General features: G+C 52.5%; 1 protein-coding gene across 1 annotated transcript in view; it reads left to right on the top strand.

The window, feature by feature from the left end:
- The window catches only part of SCFD2 (sec1 family domain containing 2), a 150,367-nt gene extending 124,566 nt beyond the window's left edge, over positions 1-25,801 (top strand). The window contains exons 6-9 of the mRNA XM_078862991.1: positions 22,008-22,162; positions 22,967-23,104; positions 23,604-23,723; positions 24,119-25,801. Of these exons, the coding sequence (XP_078719117.1) occupies positions 22,008-22,162; positions 22,967-23,104; positions 23,604-23,723; positions 24,119-24,205 (500 nt within the window). The 3' untranslated portion in view covers positions 24,206-25,801. The remainder of the gene's footprint in view (positions 1-22,007; positions 22,163-22,966; positions 23,105-23,603; positions 23,724-24,118) is intronic.
- Positions 25,802-26,351: the final 550 nt, after the last annotated feature.

The following is a 26,351-nucleotide window of genomic DNA, read 5'->3' as shown; positions in this document are numbered from 1 at the left end:
CCGGCCGCACCAGGGTCGCAAACGGCTACCCGTACCCGGCCGGGTACGGGTAGCCGGGTATCGGGTAGGGTACGGGTATCGGGTACCCGGTTGCGACCTCTGGTCCAGGCTCCTCTGGATCCTCCTCTGCCTCTGACTGCCCCTCCCCCCCATCTCCACGACAGTCGCAGCTAAAGAAATACAGACGGTCCCCGCGTTAAAATGTAAACCCAGCGTTGTGAAATCGGATCGGCGTAAATCGAGACCTTCTTTTCCCGATGACGGTAGCATCGGTAGAAACACCGCTTGCCGATGTGTTTCTACCCCCCCCCCTTCGTCAGCCGTGGTTAACACGGCTTAACGGACGGATATCGACAAAACACTCGAGCATGACAAGCGGCACGCCAAGTCGCATCGGAAACCAGACCGACTCTGCTCAAATGTGTTCGGGAGTCATGTCGGAAGAGGCTGGAGTGCCTGTACGGCCTGGTGTACAAGCTGGTGTACAGCCTGGTGTGTACATGCTGGTGTACATGCTGGTGTACAAGCTGGTGTATACAGGTTGGTGTACAGGTTGGTGTACAGGTTGGTGTGTACATGCTGGTGTACATGCTGGTGTACAAGCTGGTGTATACAGGTTGGTGTACATGCTGGTGTACAGCCTGGTGTGTACATGCTGGTGTACATGCTGGTGTACAGGTTGGTGTACAGGTTGGTGTGTACAGGTTGGTGTACAAGCTGGTGTGTACATGCTGGTGTACAAGCTGGTGTACATGCTGGTGTACAGGTTGGTGTACAGGTTGGTGTACATGCTGGTGTACAAGCTGGTGTGTACAGGTTGGTGTACATGCTGGTGTACATGCTGGTGTACAAGCTGGTGTACAAGCTGGTGTACAAGCTGGTGTACAGGTTGGTGTACAGGTTGGTGTACATGCTGGTGTACAAGCTGGTGTACAAGCTGGTGTACATGCTGGTGTACAGGTTGGTGTACAGGTTGGTGTACATGCTGGTGTACAAGCTGGTGTACAAGCTGGTGTACATGCTGGTGTACAGGTTGGTGTACAGGTTGGTGTACATGCTGGTGTACAAGCTGGTGTGTACAGGTTGGTGTACATGCTGGTGTACAAGCTGGTGTACATGCTGGTGTACAAGCTGGTGTACAAGCTGGTGTACATGCTGGTGTACATGCTGGTGTACAATCTGGTGTACATGCTGGTGTACATGCTGGTGTACAAGCTGGTGTACATGCTGGTGTACATGCTGGTGTACATGCTGGTGTACAAGCTGGTGTACATGCTGGTGTACATGCTGGTGTACAAGCTGGTGTACAATCTGGTGTACATGCTGGTGTACATGCTGGTGTACATGCTGGTGTACATGCTGGTGTACATGCTGGTGTACATGCTGGTGTACATGCTGGTGTACAAGCTGGTGTACATGCTGGTGTACATGCTGGTGTACATGCTGGTGTACATGCTGGTGTACAAGCTGGTGTACATGCTGGTGTACATGCTGGTGTACAAGCTGGTGTACATGCTGGTGTACATGCTGGTGTACAAGCTGGTGTACATGCTGGTGTACATGCTGGTGTACAGGCTGGTGTACATGCTGGTGTACAAGCTGGTGTACAAGCTGGTGTACAGGCTGGTGTACATGCTGGTGTACAGGCTGGTGTACATGCTGGTGTACAGGCTGGTGTACAAGCTGGTGTACAGGTTGGTGTACATGCTGGTGTACAAGCTGGTGTACATGCTGGTGTACAGGCTGGTGTACATGCTGGTGTACAGGTTGGTGTACATGCTGGTGTACAAGCTGGTGTACATGCTGGTGTACATGCTGGTGTACAAGCTGGTGTACAAGCTGGTGTACAGGCTGGTGTACATGCTGGTGTACAGGCTGGTGTACAGGCTGGTGTACAGGCTGGTGTACATGCTGGTGTACAGGCTGGTGTACAAGCTGGTGTACAGGTTGGTGTACATGCTGGTGTACAAGCTGGTGTACATGCTGGTGTACAGGCTGGTGTACATGCTGGTGTACAGGTTGGTGTACATGCTGGTGTACAAGCTGGTGTACATGCTGGTGTACATGCTGGTGTACATGCTGGTGTACAGGTTGGTGTACAAGCTGGTGTACAAGCTGGTGTACAGGCTGGTGTACAAGCTGGTGTACATGCTGGTGTACAGGCTGGTGTACAAGCTGGTGTACAGGTTGGTGTACAAGCTGGTGTACAAGCTGGTGTACATGCTGGTGTACAAGCTGGTGTACAAGCTGGTGTACATGCTGGTGTACAAGCTGGTGTACATGCTGGTGTACATGCTGGTGTACATGCTGGTGTACAAGCTGGTGTACATGCTGGTGTACATGCTGGTGTACAAGCTGGTGTACAAGCTGGTGTACATGCTGGTGTACAAGCTGGTGTACATGCTGGTGTACATGCTGGTGTACAAGCTGGTGTACATGCTGGTGTACAAGCTGGTGTACAAGCTGGTGTACAAGCTGGTGTGCAAGCTGGTGTACATGCTGGTGTACATGCTGGTGTACATGCTGGTGTACAAGCTGGTGTACATGCTGGTGTACATGCTGGTGTACATGCTGGTGTACAAGCTGGTGTACATGCTGGTGTACAAGCTGGTGTACATGCTGGTGTACAAGCTGGTGTACAAGCTGGTGTACAAGCTGGTGTGCAAGCTGGTGTACATGCTGGTGTACATGCTGGTGTACATGCTGGTGTACAAGCTGGTGTACATGCTGGTGTACATGCTGGTGTACATGCTGGTGTACATGCTGGTGTACATGCTGGTGTACAAGCTGGTGTACATGCTGGTGTACAAGCTGGTGTACAAGCTGGTGTACAAGCTGGTGTGCAAGCTGGTGTACATGCTGGTGTACAAGCTGGTGTACAAGCTGGTGTACAAGCTGGTGTTCATGCTGGTGTACAAGCTGGTGTACATGCTGGTGTACAAGTTGGTGTACAGGCTGGTGTACAAGCTGGTGTACAAGTTGGTGTACATGCTGGTGTACAAGCTGGTGTACAAGTTGGTGTACAAGCTGGTGTACAAGCTGGTGTACATGCTGGTGTACAAGCTGGTGTACATGCTGTTGTACATGCTGGTGTACACCAGCCTGGTGTACAAGCTGGTGTACATGCTGGTATACATGCTGGTGTACACCAGCCTGGTGTACAGCCTGATGTGCAGGCTGGTGTACACCAGGATCGTGTGTACAGGTTGGTGTACGGGCTGGTGAACAGGCTGCAGAGTGTTTTCACAAATACTTTCTTTCCCAACCACCTGACAAATATTCAGCCAAAACGAATGCCAGGTCCTAAATAAGTGAGTAAGTGAACGCACGAGTATGTGGCTTTTGTGCCAGGAACTTTCCATTTTTACCCTTATTCAAACTCCGTAACTTAAATCGTCATGCATATCAAGTTTATTTGCTTTTTTTCTCTCTCTCTCGCTCGCTCGCTCTCTCAGCTTTTTAAATTCGTAATCTGCCCGTAGCGTGTAACGGGGGGGGGGGGGGGGGGGGGGCCTTGGCATTATTATATTATAACGGGGGGCACCCTGGTGTTATAACGGGGGGCACCCTGGCGTTATAACGGGGGGCACCCTGGCGTTATAACGGGGGGCACCCTGGCGTTATAACGGGGGGCACCCTGGCGTTATAACGGGGGGCACCCTGGCGTGCGGGAATCGAACTCAGGTCGCCGGGTCCGTAGCGCGACGCGCTGTCCGTTGTACCACCGCTTCCCACCCACACGCACAATACCGATGTAATCTCACACACGCTGTAGTACACACGCCTGTATATTACAGCTCACTCGTGCTAGTCGCCTTTGTTAATCCACTGCTATATAAATAGCTCGGGGAGGCCCGTGACCGGTTCAGATAATCGCTATCGATGGTGTTGGCCGCCACACGCGTGTCACACGCACGCACACACGCACACACACACGCACACACACGCACACACACGCGCACACACACGCACACACACGCACACACACGCACACACACACGCACGCGTGTCATACGCACGCACACACACACACGCGTGTCACACACACGCACGCACACGCGCACACGTGTCACACGCACACACACATGCACACACACGCACACACACGCACACACACGCACGCGTGTCACACACGCACACACACGCACGCGTGTCATACGCACACACACACACGCGTGTCACACACACGCACGCACACGCACACACGCACGCACACACACGTACACATGCACGCACGCACACGCACACACGCACGCACACATGCACGCACACGCACACATGCACGTGTCACACGCACACACGCGCACGCGTTTTCCTAGTACTCTACACGCCTGTCTCAAAATACGAACACCTGTGACGCACGTGCCTCGCTCTGGCACACACACACAAAGGTGTCGGGCATTTGTCTGACACCTGTACACCTGGACAAACGTGCCATGTCCGTGTACAGCCTTTCGTCAGGACACTTCTGATTACCCCCCCCCCCCGTCCTCCCCCACTCCTACTTGTCCACACTGGGTCAGCGCGGATCGGCGAAGTTGGAGGAACATCGACGTGGGAGCATAGCAGTGCAATACAACAACGCATTTGCCACCCACCACGGAGTGCAGCAGCCTCCTCCTGCCTGCTGTGCACTGTGGTCCAGGCTCGGCATCACGCTTGTGTGTACAGTATTTTGAACTTCTTTCGCACCGTACGTAGCCAACCGCACTAATCAGAGGTGCGGGTGTAAGGACGACGAACTCAACGCAAACAGGCCGTGCCGATGTCCTGAAGCATCGCGTTCATCCGGAGACTGCTCCGTTTACGAACGTCACCGATCGCTGCGTGTGGGTTTGCAAACTCTCTCACCCCATCATATTGCCGTTGTGCTATCAGCGTCTTCTCACGGGAGAAGTAAGATTCTCTATTGGAACTGCCACAGTTGGGGCATCGCAACATCACCTTGTGTCAGACGTTGACCCACGGAGGTAACATTGCACACGCCGGAAGATGGTGCAAGTCACGTGCCACCTGGAGACATCTGCTCCATGTCACGGCTGTGTTACGCTGTTATTTAAGTAATAATCAACAAACATTGCGTCGTGTCAAAGTCCAGGTAGGTCCCCATGCTCAAACAATTAATGGCCCTGATTACGTGGTGGAAATTCCACATTCCTATAACAGGGCCAGGCTGTCCATGGGACGACCACTGTGGACTAACCATGGAGGAGTGATGGGTTGGGGCTCTGAAGGTCACGAGTTGAAGTCCTGGCGGGGGGTTGACTCAGCCCATCATCATCATCATCGTCATCCCCCCAGGGTCCACAAAGTGAGGACCAGTGGTCGTCCTGTGGATAGACTCGTCCCCATCACAGGAATGTAGAATTTACACATTCAGGGCTGTAAACAGGAGATACGATTCAAAAGTGCACGTCTCCGGCGGCTTCCCGATATCGGAAGAGCGTTCCAGACGGTCGCTGAAGCGCTTCTGAAAGCGCGCGCTGTCGTGGCCGTCTTTGAAGGCGCGTGATTTGGTGACGACGTCTGTCTGTCTGAACGTTTTACAAACTATTCTCAAGCACGCGCAGACCTGTCGGACGCATCTGGTTGAAACCCGAACTCTTGTGCAGGGAGATTGAGTTTTCTGGTCCACGTGACGTACAGCCGTTTCAATACGGGCAGCAACAACAAGAAAGTTGTCTATTTGTTTGTGTTTCTCTCCTTGTGATGGGACTTTGCGGGATGAACGTTGAAATTTATAAAGGGCACGGGGTGACCAATGAGGTCTGAAGTGGTCTGTAATAAGGTAGGGCACTGATAAGGGGTTGACAGGTTTGTAGTGGTGAGTGTTGTGGTGAGTCTGCTCGTGGTGATTGTCTATGTGTGTGTCTCCCTTGTAATGGGACTTTGTGGGATGAACGTTGAGATGTATAAGGGGCACGGGGTGACCAATGAGGTCTGAAGTGGTCTGTAATCAGGTAGAGAGCACTGACAAAAGGGGTTGACAGGTATGAACACGTGTTTGTCAAACATGTTTAACCACGCGCCTCTCTCACACAACACACACACGTGTCTCCAATACACGTGCGTAGGTGTTTCACGCACGCACACACACACCTGTTGGCATCACACTGTTACACGTGTCTCACACGTGGCGGGCAATCTGCCACGTGGCCTCCAACACATCGCACGTGGTCCCAATACAGCCGGGCAAACCACCACCGGCGTTTGAAAGATAATGCGGCTTCCATACACACCGAGTTTTGACGCACACGTGTTCCAAACGCACACACACACACGTGTTCCAAATACACACATGTTACAAACACACACACACACGTGTTTATAACACACGTGTTATAAACACACACGCGTGTTAAAAAACACACACGCGTGTTCCAAACAAACACTTACCAAACGTGTGTTCCAAACAAAAATACAAAGATCCCCCCTATAGCCTTAACAGACTTTTGGGACAAGTGCTGTTGGCGAGCACCTATGAAGGCCGGCACGGCACACGAGGGGGTGGGTGGCCAGCACCACACCCGGCCGCCTTTGTCTCACTAGTGACGATGTTTACACACCGCACCAAGTACTCATGTTTAAAGCCGAGTCGACCTTGGGGATGCCCAAGACCGGTTCAGATAATCGTCGCTGCGGTGTTGGCCGTGAGCGGGAATCGAACTGGGGACGGCAGGTTCGGAGCGTGGGTGGAAAAAACCCGATTTTTCCAGCGGCAGGCATCGGGTTTTTTTCTTTAATACAATTAAACCCGATTTCGGGGTATTAAAGCCCGGTTTAATGAATACGAAACTCTGATCCAAGGCTTAGGCTGCTTCCTCGTCGGTGCTGCTATCGTACTCGGGGGGCCGTGGGGCACGGGGGGTAGTCGTAGAATGCGGCGGGCAGGTTGGTCGTGATGAACACGAGCTTCTCCTCCACAATCGTGGGCACCGCCAGTGAGTTCCTTAGCTTGGAATGGATGAAGCCCATCGTTGACAAGTGCGGTTCTGCAATTAGAACCAATTAAACCGGATTTTTCCCAATCTCAGATGATCTGGTTTAATATAGAAAGACAATTAAACCCGATTGTAAAAAAACCCGACTGGGCCACCCTTGGTTCGGAGCGCAGCGTAGCGCTAACCGCTCCACCACCGCTCCACCACCGCTCCACCACCGCTCCACCACCGCTCCACCACCGCTCCACCACCGCTCCACCACCGCTCCACCACCGCTCCACCACCGCTCCACCACACCAGCGTCTACAGAACGTATCCCTCGCGAATATCGAGGGAATAACTTGTACCAAATGCACGTGCATTGGCACGCGTAAGCCGACCACGCACACCCACGTGCTGGCTGCAACACGAATCCGTATTGTTTTTTGTACACGTGGCCAGAGTCGAGTCCACGCGCTCAGCCACGTGCCATTTTCACTCGGGGGGAAATAGTCGCTTTCAACAACTAAAGATCGTTTCAATGATCGTATTGCAACGTGCTGAACATCGTTTGTACCGAACGTGGCCAACCGTGCTACGTACGCGGTGCGTGTGTGTTTGTGTCTGTCGTTGAAATAACACAGTGGGCCAGTGTCAGTCCACTGCTGGATGAAGGCCTACCCCAACGCACGCCGGGGGGGGGGGCACCCATATTTCACCACCCCATACTACACCACCCCATACTACACCACCCACACCACACCACCCACATCACACCATCCCATACCACACCACCCATATCACACCACCCATATCACACCACCCATACCACACCACCCAAACCACACCACCCATACCAGACCACCCATACTACACCACCCCATACCACACCACCCACATCACCCCACCCACACCACACCACCCCACCCACACCACACCACCCGCACCACATCACCCACACCACCCATACCACACCACCCGCACCACATCACCCACACAACCCATACCACACCACCCATACCACACCACCCATACCACACCACCCACACCACACCATCCCATACCACACCACCCATACCACACCACCCATACCACACCACCCATACCACACCACCCATACCACACCACAACACGCTGGTCAGAGCAGGCTGGTTGAAGGGGGCAAATGTGTCCAGGTTTGGTTCAGTGCGCTCACCGCTGCACCACCGCTCGCTCCGACTAAACGGGTTGTCCCCCCCCACACACCTGCATGCCATTGGGTATAATTACCGCATGTTGAGCCATGTGCGTATGGAAAACTGTAATTAAAGACAATTCATTTTGAATGGCAAACGCACGAAATCAAAACATGTTACACCGCTGACATGAAATGTATCCGAGTCGTTTAAAAAAAAAACCTCTGCCGAGTTCGACTCCCGACCGTGATATCCGAACCGGTCCGTGTGCACCTCTCTCCCCCCGTCCCCCCGTCCCCCAGATGTACCAACTCGGCATTCACCAAACGTCGTTGAAGTCTGCTTCTAAATAAAAAAAAATTAACCCGTAAAAACAAAGTTTTTCACTATAAATCCTTTATATGCGTGGCATAGGTTTTATTTTATTATTCATTTCTGTTTTTCTTGAGTAAGAGTTTCATTTTTATCACATTGGTATTTTAAATTAAATATGAAAAAAAAATGTTCCTAAAAAGTGGAAAATTTTGGAAAAATGTTTTCACGAAAATACATTGTCACGCACAACGGAGTCTGTGTGCAAAATGTCAGCTCGATTGGATCACGGGAAGTGGGTTAAAAAACTACCGAAAGATTTGCACGGTCGTAAGCGCGCAAGCAAGCAAGCAAGTGAACTTAATATAAAGGATTTAATAATAATCACCACCACAGTGTGGAGTGGTCTTGATCGAGCAGTGGATTATAACGAAGGGTTGATTGCACATTACGAGTTTGAGTGAGTTGTGATACACAGGTGTGTGGGCAGCTACAATGTGGGACATTTCTTTGCCGGTATGAAAATATAAGAAGAGGTTTTAGCCTTTCTGGCAATACAACAGCTGCGTTAAGAGGTTAAAACACCAAACGCTAATCCTGTTTCAAGGAATCGTGTCTGCGTTAACCACACGTACTTGCGGTGAACATGAAAACAATATAAACATGCTCTGATAACGATGCATTGTCTTAGAAACGGATTGGTCCACTCCATATTCTTTGGATCTTTCGGTAAAGTCACGTAGATAGGTTTTAAAAAAATATTAAATATACAAAAAAAACAACTACGATTTATTACTAATAAACCCCAATGATCCGATCGAAATTAGAGATCATTGGGGGGGCACGTGCCACCCCCCCGCCACTGGTCACATTGCACTATCATCCCGGCGACCTGCGTTTGATTCCTGGCTAGCGTCAGTGGGTGAGGACTACCCGAGCGGGTCCGCGGTGAAGTATGGTCAAGCATGGCCCAATGATCGACAAGATGCGGGGGCGGCGGGGCGGGGGGCGGATGAGATGCCTTCATCCAGCAGTGGATTGACATTGGAGAGAGAGGAGCTGAGGCAGAGGTCGCAATCGGGTACCCGATACCCATACCCGGCCGGGTACGGGTACCCGTTTGCGACCCTGGTGCGGCCGGGTACGGGTACGGGTAGGCCCTGAGTCACTGGTGAGTAACCGTTTGTCACTCATTTCCCAACGTCTTGTCTCTTCTCACAATTCAAGTTCATAGAATCAACCCACCCGCGCCTGCAACATGGCTTCATCCCAGAGGTCGCAATCGGGTACCCGTACCCTACCCGATACCCGGCCGGGTACGGGTAGCCGGGTATCGGGTAGGGTACGGGTACCCGATTGCGACCCTGGTGCGGCCGGGTACGGGTACGGGTAAGGAATCAAAACCCGTTTGCGACCTCTGAGCTGAGGTCGCTGCCCCGATACCCGCAGCGGACACACGCAGCGCGCCGGGGGGGCCAGCAGAGGGCGGTACGTGTCGGCGTTCTCAACCGCGCGTGCCTTGAAAACCTCGTGGCGAGTCAGTTCGGACGGACCGTCCCCCGTCACGGGAACGTGGAATTACCACCGGCACACGCTGCCAGCAGAGCAGTGCGACAATTGAGCGGGGAGATCGTTTAGCTTTCCATTTTGTTATTTTGCACTGAACTCGGATGGGATGGCTATGATGTGATGCCTGTTGTTGACGCGTACAAGAACTTTTGCCACCGCATGAGAGGGTCGGTTGAGACAAAATTCTCCTTTTGCAAGGGAGACCTGGAATAGCAAAGTATGTACGAAAACTTCTTGGTTCTTTCGGTAAAGTCACGTAGAAGGGAAGTAATAAAATAATAAAAATAAAACATAATAAAACAATTCTCACGACGTTTCGGCCACAACGCAAGCAGCCGTCCTCAGGCGAAGAATGAGAACATTATCAAGCTAGGAGCTTATATAGGTGTAGCGAGGAGGAGCGCCTTAACAAAAGAATGTGCATATGAAGAGGAATTTAGCATACCAATGGGCAATGAGTAGGAGGTGGGCGGAGGGGTTTCAAAGTCCCATTATGCCCATGCATTATGCAGGATCAACAGCACCACGGGGGGGCGCAAGGAACAGCGTTAATAAAGGAAAGGAATGTTAATGATATGTAGCTGCATTTACCAAACAACCACGTAGAAAACCAAAGTAAAAACTACATAAAAAACTAAAATATACACTGATACTTACTATACTCTACAATAAGCTGAGTTACTAACAACAAATAATAAATTACAATTCTACGTCGTAAGAAGTATATAATATACTTCCATCTAAACTTTATTCTCTTAGCATATACAGTACTATATACTGCCATAGATAAACCCAACATTAAATTATATACTGTATTGCTGTAAACCACCCTATACTTTATACATTTTAATATAACACTATGTATTATTCAACTCACCCTAATGTGTATCGAAATGGTTTATTACGTCCTTCCAATGATTGCTAAGCCTGAATCCATCTTCTCGGTTAAAATTGTCTCTGTGTTTGTATATGTGGATCGCCTCATGAACGAATCTCTCATGATAGCCAGATGGCTTGCAGAGAACCTCCGTCTTGGAGAAGTCAATGTCATGTGAGCCCACTGAGTTGTAACAGTGGTCTGCCACGGCTGAGGTGTTTGTCCTACCGTGTTTTAGATCAGCTTTATGTTCACGAATGCGGTCTGAGACGTGTCGTTTGGTTTCCCCAATGTAACTGCTACCACAGAGGCAACTTAGTTTGTAGACGCCAGGGTACTGTATGTCTGGAATCACATCTTTTACAGACGGTACCAGATCACGGATTTTATGTACTGTGTTGAATCGGACCTGGATCTTGTGTTTAATCAGGATTTTGGAGATCTTTTTTGTGACCCCAGCAATGTAGGGTAAGGTGATGGTCTTGAAAGGCTCCTCAACAGGATCTTTCTTGATGGTTGGAGTGATGGCTTTGCGGATTGTGTAGTCGGAGTAACCATTAGCCTTAAGAGCTTGGCGTACGTGTTTGAGTTCACTGGAAATGTGTTCATGGTCGGAGATGCATTGGGCTCTATGATATAGAGTCTTGATGAGGGAATTCTTCTGGGATGGATGGTGGTGGGAATCCGGTTTTAGATAAGCATCCGTGTGGGTGGCTTTCCTGTAGACAGAGTGGCTCATTGAACCATCAGGTCTCCTTTTGATTAGGACATCCAAAAAGGGTAGCTTGCCATCATTTTCGACTTCCATGGTGAATCTGATGGCTGGGTGTATGGAATTGATGTGGCCGAGAAATTGGTCTAGAGCAGGCCGGCCATGTGGCCAGATGACAAAAGTATCGTCTACGTACCTCTTCCATAAGGTCGGGCGTAGAGTGGCAGTCTGGATGGCGTCCGTCTCAAATTTTTCCATGAAGATGTTGGCTACAACCGGAGATAGGGGGGAGCCCATTGGGGTGCCCTCAATTTGCTTGTAGAAGGTTCCATTCCAGGTGAAGTATGTATTGGTTAAGCAGTGTCTCACCAGGGGGGGTACCCCAGCATTTAGTCCTTGATGAACCAAGTCTTCAATGATTGCGATGGTGTCAATCATTGAAGACTTGGTTCATCAAGGACTAAATGCTGGGGTACCCCCCCTGGTGAGACACTGCTTAACCAATACATACTTCACCTGGAATGGAACCTTCTACAAGCAAATTGAGGGCACCCCAATGGGCTCCCCCCTATCTCCGGTTGTAGCCAACATCTTCATGGAAAAATTTGAGACGGACGCCATCCAGACTGCCACTCTACGCCCGACCTTATGGAAGAGGTACGTAGACGATACTTTTGTCATCTGGCCACATGGCCGGCCTGCTCTAGACCAATTTCTCGGCCACATCAATTCCATACACCCAGCCATCAGATTCACCATGGAAGTCGAAAATGATGGCAAGCTACCCTTTTTGGATGTCCTAATCAAAAGGAGACCTGATGGTTCAATGAGCCACTCTGTCTACAGGAAAGCCACCCACACGGATGCTTATCTAAAACCGGATTCCCACCACCATCCATCCCAGAAGAATTCCCTCATCAAGACTCTATATCATAGAGCCCAATGCATCTCCGACCATGAACACATTTCCAGTGAACTCAAACACGTACGCCAAGCTCTTAAGGCTAATGGTTACTCCGACTACACAATCCGCAAAGCCATCACTCCAACCATCAAGAAAGATCCTGTTGAGGAGCCTTTCAAGACCATCACCTTACCCTACATTGCTGGGGTCACAAAAAAGATCTCCAAAATCCTGATTAAACACAAGATCCAGGTCCGATTCAACACAGTACATAAAATCCGTGATCTGGTACCGTCTGTAAAAGATGTGATTCCAGACATACAGTACCCTGGCATCTACAAACTAAGTTGCCTCTGTGGTAGCAGTTACATTGGGGAAACCAAACGACACGTCTCAGACCGCATTCGTGAACATAAAGCTGATCTAAAACACGGTAGGACAAACACCTCAGCCGTGGCAGACCACTGTTACAACTCAGTGGGCTCACATGACATTGACTTCTCCAAGACGGAGGTTCTCTGCAAGCCATCTGGCTATCATGAGAGATTCGTTCATGAGGCGATCCACATATACAAACACAGAGACAATTTTAACCGAGAAGATGGATTCAGGCTTAGCAATCATTGGAAGGACGTAATAAACCATTTCGATACACATTAGGGTGAGTTGAATAATACATAGTGTTATATTAAAATGTATAAAGTATAGGGTGGTTTACAGCAATACAGTATATAATTTAATGTTGGGTTTATCTATGGCAGTATATAGTACTGTATATGCTAAGAGAATAAAGTTTAGATGGAAGTATATTATATACTTCTTACGACGTAGAATTGTAATTTATTATTTGTTGTTAGTAACTCAGCTTATTGTAGAGTATAGTAAGTATCAGTTTATATTTTAGTTTTTTATGTAGTTTTTACTTTGGTTTTCTACGTGGTTGTTTGGTAAATGCAGCTACATATCATTAACATTCCTTTCCTTTATTAACGCTGTTCCTTGCGCCCCCCCGTGGTGCTGTTGATCCTGCATAATGCATGGGCATAATGGGACTTTGAAACCCCTCCGCCCACCTCCTACTCATTGCCCATTGGTATGCTAAATTCCTCTTCATATGCACATTCTTTTGTTAAGGCGCTCCTCCTCGCTACACCTATATAAGCTCCTAGCTTGATAATGTTCTCATTCTTCGCCTGAGGACGGCTGCTTGCGTTGTGGCCGAAACGTTGTGAGAATTGTTTTATTATGTTTTATTTTTATTATTTTATTACTTCCCTTCTACGTGACTTTACCGAAAGAACCAAGAAGATGAATCCCTGCAGTCACGAAAGCTTTAAATCGAAATATGTACGAAAAATAAAGCAGAAAATCTACGAAGCAAAAAACTACTGTAGGGGTGTTAGAGAGAGAGCCCGTTATGCATGGCAGCCTATGGTAAACAAACACAGTAGGCGGGGCTACATGAGTGCACGAGCAGGTGCCCTCTGCGACGTCCGCGCCAGACACCCTGGGGGGTCGATTCGGTCGTTATGATCCCCCGGGGCCCCACCCCTCAGGGAGGGGTTGGGTATAAAAGGGGAATGTATCGAAGGGCTCGGGAGTGATGTTGAGCTAAAGGAGAGAAGACGGAAGACGTCTTAGAGAGAGCCCTGGACTCCCCCTGGTACGCCGTCCTTATCAGGACCGCGCAGGCTCGAGCCAGTGGCGTGGTACCAGGGCCAGAGCCAGTGCTGGTCTGGACTCTGGGTACCGGGCCCGACTGACCAGTGTCGGGCCAAGATAGCCTCCCCTAGCCCATTAGTGGAGGACTCAGAGGCAGGCTAGGGTTAGCTAGAGAGGTGTGTCCTCAGATAGACGGGTGAGGGGGCCGATACCCCCTCAAATGTGTATGTCACAACGTTGGTGTTAAATAAACAAGTGTGCCTCCAACTCCGGTGTGAACGAGTCGTGAGCGTTACTACATCTGGCGTCAGAAGTGAAACAAAGTACGAACATGGATACACGCCGGACGACTCGAGTCGGGGTACCAGAGGCAGAAGACACCACTGCAGTCGGAGGGCCCGAGACGGCTGAAGATGCCATCGACCAGCCGGGGCTGGGCGCATCCACGCCACAGCAGCTGGAGGAAGGGGAGCCGTCGATGGAGGGGCTGAGGGAGGCGCACGCGAAGCTGACCGAGCTGCTGTACGCCGCAGCCGCCATGCTCGACACCATCACGCAGCTGGGGGCTGCGGGACCGCCACGGGGCAACGGCAGCCGACGATCACAGCGCCTTCCCGCCATTTCCACGGAGCAACATTTTGAAACTCCCGCCATCGCCGCAGCTGCTGTTGAGGGCGTGGCCGCTCTAAGCATCGCGTCCAACGGCGGGAGTACAGTACCTGCCGCGTCACCACCAACGGGCGGAACGTCACCACGGGTGCGACCGGCGATGCCATCGCTGGTTCGTGCCGACGCTGAGTTGAGTGAGGCGGACGAGGGAGTGCGTTCTTCCTCTGCAGCCGCTGCCTTACATCAGCGGCTACCTCCACTCAAGGAATTTGTGGGCGAGGATGGCGACTGGGGCGGCTTCCAGCGGCGCTTCCTCGCTCACCAGGAGATGGCACAGTGGACAGACGCCGAGGCTCTCCGCGCGCTGCCAGCACTTCTCGACAGCGACGCCCTCGCCACTCTAACATCGGCTTCGAAGGAGAGGCGCTCCACGCTGCGGAAGGCGATGCAGGTGCTGTCGGCGGTATATGGTCCACCATCGGACTGTCGCCAACTCTTTTACGATCGCCAGCGGGGGACGAAGGAGTCGCCCCTGGCGTACCGCACAAGCCTCCTGGCACTGGCGAAGGAGGCCTTTCCACGAATGGATGACGAGGGTGTCGACGCCATGGTGACAGAGAAGATACTTTTGCTGGCGGACGACTTAGACATCGTCATTGTCGCACAGGACGATGCAGAGATGTGCTCCCTCCAAGCGGCCCGTCTTCTCCACGCAAACCTGTCCTCTCAACGACGGAAGGCCAGCAAGGCAGCGAGCGGGCGTGCCGTCGCTGCAGCCACCCTCCCGGCGGAAGAGGTTTGCGCCATCGACCATCAACGGCAGCATGGAGCGGGAGTACGGGAGGACCGGGCCGGTTCAAGCCGTCTACAACATCCATCGTCGTCACCAGCGCTTCCACGCTGTTACAACTGCGGCATCCGGGGCCACGTCGCCTCGGGGTGCCGCTCTCCTGGGCAGCGCAGGACGACACCTCAACGGGACGCCGGCCCTCGTCACAAGCTCCACCATCATAATCCGGCGAGTCGCGGCACCCCTCATGCTTGGCCCACGCACACGCCCGTCACACACTCAAACACCGCAGCGAAGGGGGGGCCAATATCGCGTACCATGGCACCAACACGCACCGCTCTGGGTACTCAGATTGAACCCAGCCAGTGGTCCGTGTTGGCCCATCGGGTTGTAGCCGCGTCGTCAGGGTCGTCGGCCGTTGTGGGTCACATCGATGGGGTCGAGGTGCGCATCCTGGTCGATACAGGAGCATCGGCGACCATTATTTCGGAGTTGATTTATAACATTCTCCCTGCCCAAAGCCGTCCTTTGATGCCTGTTAACGTGCCATTCTTTGCTGCTAACGGGGGTTCACTTGGCATCATCGGACAAATTCGTGCCCAAATTTGTGTCGGGGATATTAAATTGTCTGGGCCGATTTTTGTTTCCTCCTCGCTGGCGGTTCCGTGCCTGCTGGGGACGGACTTCCTGGCCAAAATGCCGATTAGGATATTAATCGACCAGGGATGCATTGAGCTCCCATCGGGCCGACGCATGGCGTTTCTGCCATCCCCCGCTACGAGCCGGACGGCGTTCGCGACGGTGCCGGCGTTCGTAGATAGAACGGTGCGCGTTCCTCCGGGGGCGCAAATGTTGATTCCTTTGAAACTTCGGCGGCCCTTCGCTAAGGGCATTGGGGCTCAAGGGGTTCTGTTGGGACCGTCTAGGGCCGGGGTCAGTGGACCTGATTTACTCCCGGCCCAGACCATAGTGAGAGGGGAAGGAGAACCCTTCATCGCGGTCCTCAATGTGGGCTCGCAGACGGTGGTGGTCCCACAGGGGACCGTGCTTGCTCACGCAACGCCGGTGCCCTGTGAGGAACCCGTCGCGAGTCATGTCGGCGCTGTCCCTGCACCGCGACCACATTCGGACAGCGATGAAGGGTGGCTCGAGGCGCTTTGTGCGGGATCGACGGACCTGTCAAATTTAGAGCGTCAACGTCTTAAGACACTACTAAGGGAATTTTCCGACGTTTTCAGTCGGGATAAATACGATTTGGGCTGCACTAATCTGCTGCGTCACCATATTGATACGGGTGACAGCGCGCCAATACGCCAGAATCCTTTTCGGTTGAGTCCCGCCGAAAAGGACCATGTCAAATCGGCTGTTGATGACATGCTAGCCGCCGACATCATTTCTCCCTCCAACAGCCCTTGGGGAGCGCCGATCGTCCTGGTTAAGAAGCAGGACGGTTCGTTGCGGTTTTGCGTTGACTTTCGGCGCCTTAATAAAATTACGGTTGCCGACGCATACCCGCTCCCACGGATGGACGAATCGCTTGACGCCTTGGCGGGAGCGCGATTCTTCTCCACATTGGACTTACTTTCGGGATTCTGGCAGCTTCCTCTGGACGATGATTCAAAGCCTAAAACTGCTTTCCGTACTCCGCACGGCCTGTTTCAATTCAACCGGTTGCCGATGGGCTTACACTCAGCGCCGGCAACTTTCCAGCGGTTGATGGAATTGGTTTTGGCTGGATTGCAATGGGAGTCGTGCCTGATTTATTTGGATGACGTTATTGTCTTTGGCAAAACTTTTGATGAACATCTCCAGAGGTTGCGGGCGGTTTTCCTAAAGATGCGGGCTGCTAATTTGAAATTTAAGCCCCAAAAATGCCATTTGTTACGCGAGTCGGTGCGTTATTTGGGGCACATCGTGGGACGCTCAGGTATTTCTACCGATCCCGCCAAAACGCAGTGTGTAAGCTCCTGGCCGACTCCCACCTCAGTGGGAGAGGTTAGGAGTTTTATTGGGTTTGCGTCGTATTATAGACGCTTCGTCGCTAATTTTGCGACTATAGCAAAACCCCTACACGCTTTAACATCAAAAGGGGTTCGGTTCTGCTGGGGTCAGGAGGAGGAAGCTGCTTTTTGCTCCCTTCGGGACGCTTTGGTAAACGCTCCTCCCCTGATTTACCCTGATTTTTCAAAACCATTCTTGCTCGACACCGATGCGAGCAACACGGGTATTGGGGGCGTGCTCTCCCAGGTGGTTGACGGCGTGGAACGTGTGGTTGCGTACGGCAGTCGGGTGTTGTCTCCAGCGGAGCAACGATATTGTGTCACCCGTAGGGAACTGTTGGCAATTGTCCATTTCATCCAACAGTATCGCCCATATCTGTACGGTCGGCATTTCACCGTCCGCACAGATCATGCGGCACTGCAGTACGCCCTGAGGGTTCAACAGCCATCGGGACAATTGTCCCGATGGTTGGAGGTCCTCCAGGATTACGATTTCCAAACCACATACCGTAAGGGCGTTCGCCACACCAACGCGGACGCTCTGTCGCGCTTGCCAACCACCTCCGAGTGTGCATGCCTCCTGGGGTCTGGACGTTGCAGACCTCCAGGGGACACATCGGTTCCTGTCTTGGCGGCCGCCAACGACGACGATACAGTAGTTACTAATTCGATCGAACAACAGGGCAAAGATTCCCTGTTGGGGTTGCCCGTCATTGACTGGGGGCGCCTCCAGATGGAGGATGTCTCCCTCCTCGGGTGGCGACGTCGCGTTGGCGGTGCGGCGGGGGGAAAAAGAGGTGGTTCCGACGCATGGGAAATGTGCCAAGGCCTGCTGATGCATTGGGACGGGAAGTCGCGTCGACATCGGCTGGTGGTCCCTACTGGGTTGCGGGGCAGGGTGGTATGGGCCGCTCATGAGCGCCTCCTACACCTGGGGACCCAAAAGACTCTCGCCTTGCTGCAACTTGATTTTTATTGGCCTGGCATGACGAGGGATGTTGGGGATTTGTTGGGATCATGCCCTCGATGTGCACAACGCAAACCGCCGGCACGGGAGTCTAACCCGCCCTTGCAATCGATCAAAGTGTCCAGGATAAACGAGCTGGTCGCTCTGGACATTTTGGGACCATTCCCCGCCACCCCCAGGGGGAATAGATATTTGTTGACTGGTGTCGAGTATTTTACACGCTGGCCTATGGCCTGGCCTCTGGCCAACCAGTCGGCAGCAGCCATCGTGGAGGCCTTTGTTCAGGGTTATGTCCTGGACAAAGGTGCTCCGGAGAGGCTGCTGACCGACCAGGGCAGAAATTTTTCCGGTAAACTACTCAGACAAGTCTGTGATCTCCTGGGCACAAAGAAAATTCGAACCTCCCCATATCACCCACAAACTGACGGGATGGTCGAACGGTTGCATCGCACCATCACGTCCATGTTATCACAACAAGTTTCGGACTCGCAAACGGATTGGGACCTACAAATTCAGGGGGTCTTGGCGGCGTACCGGATGGCACCCCATGCAGCTACGGGGTTTTCTCCCTTTTACCTCATGTACGGCCGAGAACCAGACCCGCCTGTTCGTGCCCAGTTGCAGATCCCCGTGCCGCAGGGAAAAACTAATCTGGCTGACCACGTTAAATTTAATCTGGACAAATTGACCGAGGCACGGGATGCTGCAATGCAAAACTCTGACCTCCGTCAGAAGGCGAATGAGCGCCTCAGATTGAGTCGAGCGCACATGCTGCAGTGGAAGCCGGGGGACAAGGCATGGCTGCACTGCCCCCAGGTGCCACTGGCAACCTCCTCTAAACTGGTGCGGCCGTGGCGGGGCCCTGTGGAAGTGGTGGAGGTGTTACGACCGCAGTGCGTGCGCATCAAGTGGGGGAAGCGGCGATGGTTCGTGCACCCCTCTAGGTTAAAACCCTTCTCTGCGGTACACAATCACACTTCACACGCGCGTGGCCAAGCATGTGGGGGGTCGGCCGACTCGCTGGGTCCGTCTCCGTCGCTCTCACCTAATGCCTTGCCGGCTGTGCCACCTTCAGGTGCATCAGGAGTGACGGGCTCACGCCCGATCACCCCTCCTGCGGATACCGAGGGTCACGCGGAGTCGGATGAATGCTCACCCCAAGACGGACAATTGCCACCTGATGGTCCGCCACGCGCGGTTACCCCGTGTGAGGGGCCCGCTGCAAGGACGCGCGCTAAAATGCGCAAACTGTTGTGAGGCCGGAAAATGTGTACATAGCTGTTGTGTTCATTGGATGTTGTGTGGGTGGTGTGTTCCCCACTCCTCGGATGTACATATGTTGGCTTCACCGTGTGTTGTGTGTGCGTGGTGGGTTCCCTGCTGATTGTATATAGGCTGTTTTTTTTACGGAATTCGTATTTATTCGGGGGGGGTGCGACGGGTTGTTTTCTCATCTTGCTGTTGCGTTCTTGTTCTGGTTCCTGTTATTGTTCAAAAATAGTGAGGCACACGCGCGGTCAGGGGGTGAAGGCACCTTTATTGTCAAATTTTTGTATGTTGGCAGCCGGGACGGCTGCATGCTATGCGGGGGGGAGTGATGTAGGGGTGTTAGAGAGAGAGCCCGTTATGCATGGCAGCCTATGGTAAACAAACACAGTAGGCGGGGCTACATGAGTGCACGAGCAGGTGCCCTCTGCGACGTCCGCGCCAGACACCCTGGGGGGTCGATTCGGTCGTTATGATCCCCCGGGGCCCCACCCCTCAGGGAGGGGTTGGGTATAAAAGGGGAATGTATCGAAGGGCTCGGGAGTGATGTTGAGCTAAAGGAGAGAAGACGGAAGACGTCTTAGAGAGAGCCCTGGACTCCCCCTGGTACGCCGTCCTTATCAGGACCGCGCAGGCTCGAGCCAGTGGCGTGGTACCAGGGCCAGAGCCAGTGCTGGTCTGGACTCTGGGTACCGGGCCCGACTGACCAGTGTCGGGCCAAGATAGCCTCCCCTAGCCCATTAGTGGAGGACTCAGAGGCAGGCTAGGGTTAGCTAGAGAGGTGTGTCCTCAGATAGACGGGTGAGGGGGCCGATACCCCCTCAAATGTGTATGTCACAACGTTGGTGTTAAATAAACAAGTGTGCCTCCAACTCCGGTGTGAACGAGTCGTGAGCGTTACTACACTACAATAAATATGAATTCAATGCGCGGCAAAATTTGGCTATGCAATGGATTACGGCAATTGTCACGGTGATTGTAGTCTGTGCGAGCCCGCGGGTCTGAATGCGAGTCGATGACTTGTACGTTTGTGGGGCTCGTTATTATGGTTCTCTGCGAGGCTGGGTGTCTATGAGTCTCTGGGTCTTCATGCTAGTCGATGACTACATTAGTGTGTGGGTTCTCGTCGTAGGGGTCTCACTGTTCATCAGTGGATCTCTGTGTGGGTCTGGGTGTCTCTGTGATTCTGTCTCTCTGCGTGAGTCACTAGGTCTGTGTTACGGCTCTCTGTGTGGGTCTGGGTGTCTCTGTGAGTCCGTGTCTCTCTGCGTGAGTGTCTAGGTCTGTGTTACGGATCTCTGTGTGGGTCTGGGTGTCTCTGTGATTCTGTCTCTCTGCGTGAGTCACTAGGTCTGTGTTACGGCTCTCTGTGTGGGTTGCTTGGTCATAGGTCATAGGTCAGGGGTCGGCAACCTGCTCCTCCATCGCCGCATGCGGCGGCTCTTTGGCTCCTCTTTGCAGGCAGCCGTTTAAAAACAAATTTTAAATCTCAAACATATTTAACATAAAAACAATTGATTAAATATGGCAGGGAATGGGGTCACTAGGCAATGTCTTGGTGACAACAAAATGTACAACAGTCAAACTGCACCGTTAAAGAATAAGTAAGGGGGGGGGGGACCTAAATGGATGCAGTTTATTCCATCACCTGTTTTGTTTATTTCAGTCGGAATGTGTGTTATCATCTGCTGTGTATACCTGCTGCAGTGTTTGTTTACAAGTAGCTTTACGTGTGATGCGGCTCCCCAACTAGTTTTAGCTAAGGCCAAAAGGAAAATGTCTGTTCCCAAAATCTGAACATTTGTTCACACTCGAGGAACCCGATGAGCGGCAAAGCTCCTCTTCAACAGATGTCCTTTGTCAAGGCGCCCTTCCCCCCCTAACCCAGCTTAAATATACGCTGCCAAGCTTAGTGGTGTTCATTCAGACGCTGTCTTTCCGACAGACCTGTTCTTCACCTGAGGACGGCTGCTTGCGTTGTGGCCGAAACGTCGTGAGAATTGTATTATTTTATTATGTGTTATTTTTATAATTTTATTATCTCCCTTCCACGTGACTTTACCGAAAGAACGAAGAAGGTGAATCCCTGCAGTCACGAAAGCTTTAAATCGAAAAATATCCAGTGAGTTTTCACAGACCGCCGCTCCAGATTCACGGTTGACAATGGGGCGTTTGAGCTCGTGCGAGCTCGTGCGTGGGGAGGTGGGGAGGCCTCACGGGGCCGCCTTCGTCCGTGCCACGCAGGAGCGGGCCAGGACGGTGGCGCCGCCACGCCGAGCCAAGCGGAGCGCGAGCGGCTGGCGGCCTCCGTGTTGGAGGCGCTGCGCGGAGTGGCGCGCGCTCGTCACGCCCTCAAGCGCTTCTCCAGCATCTACGACCCCGGGGAGGGGGCACACCAGGTGGGTGCTGCAGGAGTGGTGGGGCGAGGATGGGCCTGCTACCTCCGTTACCCCCACCACCCCCACCACCACCCCCACCACCACCCCCACCACTTCCACCACCCCCACCACTTCCACCACCCCCACCACCCCCACCACCACCACCTCCAGGACCTCCACCACCCCACCACCTCCACCAGCCCCACCACCACCCCCACCACCTCCACCACCCCCACCACCCCCACCACCACCACGACCTCCACCACCACCACGACCACCCCCACCACCTCCACCACCCCCTCCACCCCCACCACCACCACGACCTCCACCACCCCCACCACCCCCACCACCACCACGACCTCCACCACCACCACGACCACCCCCACCACCTCCACCACCCCCTCCACCCCCACCACCACCACGACCTCCACCACCCCCACCACCCCACTCGGCAGGTTCACCGTGCGCACCGTGGCAGGAGCAGCAGCGGTGCAGCACCGCGGCTATGAGATGTTAACTACCTCGCCTGCTATGCAGGAGGTCGTGGGTTCGATTCCGACCCAGGCGCCTGCTGTTTGTGTGGAGTTTTGCACAGCACCGGTGAGAGCAGGCTACTAAACCTGGCCTGGACCTTCCCCAGGGCTTCTCGGCCTTCAATGAGTACCTGTTGAGACGTATAAACATCGGCGCCGGAGGAGACAAAGGCGGTTGGGCACCGTGCGGCCATTGCGGCCTCAATAACCGCTCACCAACGGCACTTGTCACACGTTCATTGTGGCTCTTACGCGTCTGCGCACGTGCCTCGGTCTCCGTGTGCTCGTGCAGCCGGCGGCGTACCGGCCTCTGCTGAAGCAGATCCTGGATGAGATCTTCGCCGCTGAGCAGCCGGACAGCTCCGACATCGAGCACATGGCCAGTGGACTCACGGACCTCCTCAAGACCGGCATCAGCATGTTCATGAAGGTGCGCGAGCGAGTAGGGGGCGGGGCCCTGTAGTGAGTCCGTCGCCGGGCCCGAGTCGTCGTCGTCGTCATCATTCTCGCCATCGAACAAAGACGGTCACCGCATCGCGCGCTTTCAGGTGCGCCTCTGCGGCCGTCTGGAACGCGCTTCCTGCCGATATTAGGAAGCCTCTGGAGCGATGCACTTTTAAATCACCTCAATTGAAAACTCATTTCTTTAGAACCGCTTTATTGTGTTTGGTTTGTTGTCCTTCCGCCGCACCTTCGTTTTGCGCGGTTGGCTTCGTAGTACGGTGTGAAAGAACAGCTGAGTGTTTGTGTCGTATTCGTGTGTCGTGTGTACGAGGCATGATGCGTGTTGCGTGCGCGAGGTATGTTTTTGTATTGCGTGCGTGCGTGATGCATGTTTGTGTGTCGCGAACGTGACGCGTGTGTTTGTGTGCCGCGCGCATGCTGCACGTTGGCGTGTGGCTTGCGTGTTTGTGTGTCGCGCCGTGCAGGTGAGCCGTCCCAGGCCGGCCGACCACCCGCTCGTCATCATCTTCGTCGTGGGCGGAGTGACGCCAGCCGAGATCAAGCTCGTCCGCGACTCCGTGACGGCGATGAAGGTCACGCAGCAGGTACGGGGTGGGGGGGTGACGGTGGTGGGGAACCCCGAGTGGTTGTTTTGTTTGTAGAAATTATTTCGCATCGTACGTAGCCAACCCGTGCTAATCGCAGGTGCGGGGGAAGGACCACCACCACCACACCGAACACGCCACCACCACACCACACACTCCACCACCACTCCACCACACCGCACACTCCATCACTACCACTCCACCACTACCACTCCACCACCACCACTCCACCACCACACCGCACACTCCACCACCAATGTGCGTCTCAGCTCGTGCGGTGCCGCTGTTTGGGGCTGGGGTAACCCTGCTGGATAATTCGGGTTAACAGTTTGTGTTGTTTCACATCCATCCACTACGCCGCCTCTAATTCCTCTGCCTCATCGTTTCCGTGGCAGGTGCTGGTGATGTCCACGCGGCTCTTGCAGCCCAGCGATGTTCCCGTGCTCCTATTTTCAAAGGACCGACTCAATCCGACCGTTTAATGCGTCACGGGACTTGGTGCCTTTTCGTCCGTTCCGTCATTTTGCTGCTATTCCTCGAGTCCCGACCATTGGCCTTCATTCCTTCAAGCGACATGTCCTGCCGTAGTCCACTCGCAATAGCACTTTTTCTTGCGGTTCTGTTCCGATGACGTACACTAAAATAACCTTTTCCGTACCGACGCTCCCACAAGGCCACGCGGGAGGGCGTGGCACGGATTTGGCGCCAGCTATCAGTGTGGTCGTGTCGCTACACTTCTCCATTGTGAGTGCAATGTCTTTAAAAACAGCGGCGCTGCTACGCCTCCCTAAATAATACAACTCTGAACCACTTGCGCGTGCCGAGATTCAGCGGTGAACGGGACACCCACCACGCGACTTGCAGACGTCTCGGAACGGCTGAAGCCGATACGATGATTGTGATTGCGACGGCTTGGGGGGGGAGCCATTCGTCCAGCAGGAGACTGATCTTGGCTGATGATCATTCCCGCACACATTGGACGGACGGCTTTGCGAGTTGATATACCAAAGCGCGATCGAGCCTTCTCATCTTGCCGTCATAATTTTGCACCAATTAATGGACTGCATTTGTATAAAATATAGAACTATCTTTGCAGGATACTGGCTAATCTTATACAAGACCACATGTAGTTGAAAGTGCCTCCGTGCCCAAACCAGCCATTGGTTATTGAGAAATCGAATTTCTACGATAGATCAACCTCTAGAATAATAGATCTATCAAATCTATTGGAGGACTTATTGCTCACATGGTATGCAGCCACAGCACCAGGTACGTATTGAGGTGCAGTCGATGATACTAGAAATCCAAATGATCAAGATTCTAAATTCAAAGTTACTTTATGAAGGGAAGGAAAAGTCGACTGATGTGCAATGAGTTTTACCATCTCTGTCCAAACACTGCACTCAACTTCCAAACGGGGAAATGGATGTTGACAAGTTCAAAAGGTGGAAAAGTAGTTGACTGCATTGGACGAACACTAAACAATGAACTTGTAACTAGTGCAAGTTCGTGGTCTCTTGTCAGTGGAGCACTGTGCCTCAGTCCAAAAGCCCGGAGCAGATATTTTAATCGTCGTAAATCACCCGAGGTGGCCACAAGTGGGTCCATATTGATCAGTGTTGTCAATAACCGTGAAATATGATCTACCATTTGTAATGATTATCAATAAACTTAAACAAATAAACTGGTACTGCTAGTTTTTTTTTCTCTCAACTCCAGGTGGTTGGTTCCTGCTTCTGCCTCTGGCTCGTTGATGTTCATGAATGGGTCACTGGACATGCTCAATGTGCAACTACATAAACGTAATTGTAGCCGCGCAAAGCTTTAACCTTTGCGTCACAAGTGCAGAGTTGGTGTAATTGGAAGTTTCGTGCAGCGACTGAAGTGATGTTAGTTGCATCCCGTTGAAAATCTGGGCACTTTAATGGATAACAAAGTTGAACATCCGACTTGGGTTGTGTGCAGGGAAAGACGTGTGCTCCAGCAGACTTGCACAACTTTTTCTGAACGAGGATAAAACCATGGGTAGGATGGCGCAAAGTGAATGCGAGCGCCAAGCTTTGCCGTGTGACCTTGTAAACTGCAACATTGTCAATGGAAATAAACTTTGGTTTAAAATGTAATGAACTGTTTCAACTATTTATATGCACTACAGGTAATTACCACAAAGTGGCTAGCTTTGAGATAAGCCGTTCGATCTCCTATGGGCTGAACAGCTTCCCCGAGTTAACTGCTCTTTCACGTGTACACATTTTCCACGTTAAACCGAATATGCACTCGCTGTTTAGCCACGGCCACAGACCGTGACAATCATGACACGTCTTTTGAAATACGTGGTCAACCAGGTTAGTGTCTGTGTTGTTGGCCGACTGATTTGCATCACATTGTGTTTCTAAGGTTTGCCGAGTTCACGTCTCCCATCTTCCTGCTGTATTTACCCCTGTGCAGTTTGGCGTTCTGTGTGCGTGATGTCCCTCTGGGTGTGCCCTTGATGTGTTTTACCCAAATTCCACCTGATGAGCGCTTGTGTGGCGGTCAAAACGTCACGATTTATTTTAATCTAATTTTATTTAATGTATATTTTATTTCCACATACGTGACTTTACCAAATAAACCAATGAGTATAGG

This window comes from Lampetra fluviatilis, chromosome 15 (assembly GCF_964198595.1).
Source record: "Lampetra fluviatilis chromosome 15, kcLamFluv1.1, whole genome shotgun sequence".
In the NCBI taxonomy this organism is placed as follows: Eukaryota; Metazoa; Chordata; class Hyperoartia; order Petromyzontiformes; family Petromyzontidae; genus Lampetra; species Lampetra fluviatilis.
The sequence above is the reverse complement of the archived record's forward strand: the minus strand, read 5'-3'. Positions and strand labels throughout refer to the sequence as shown.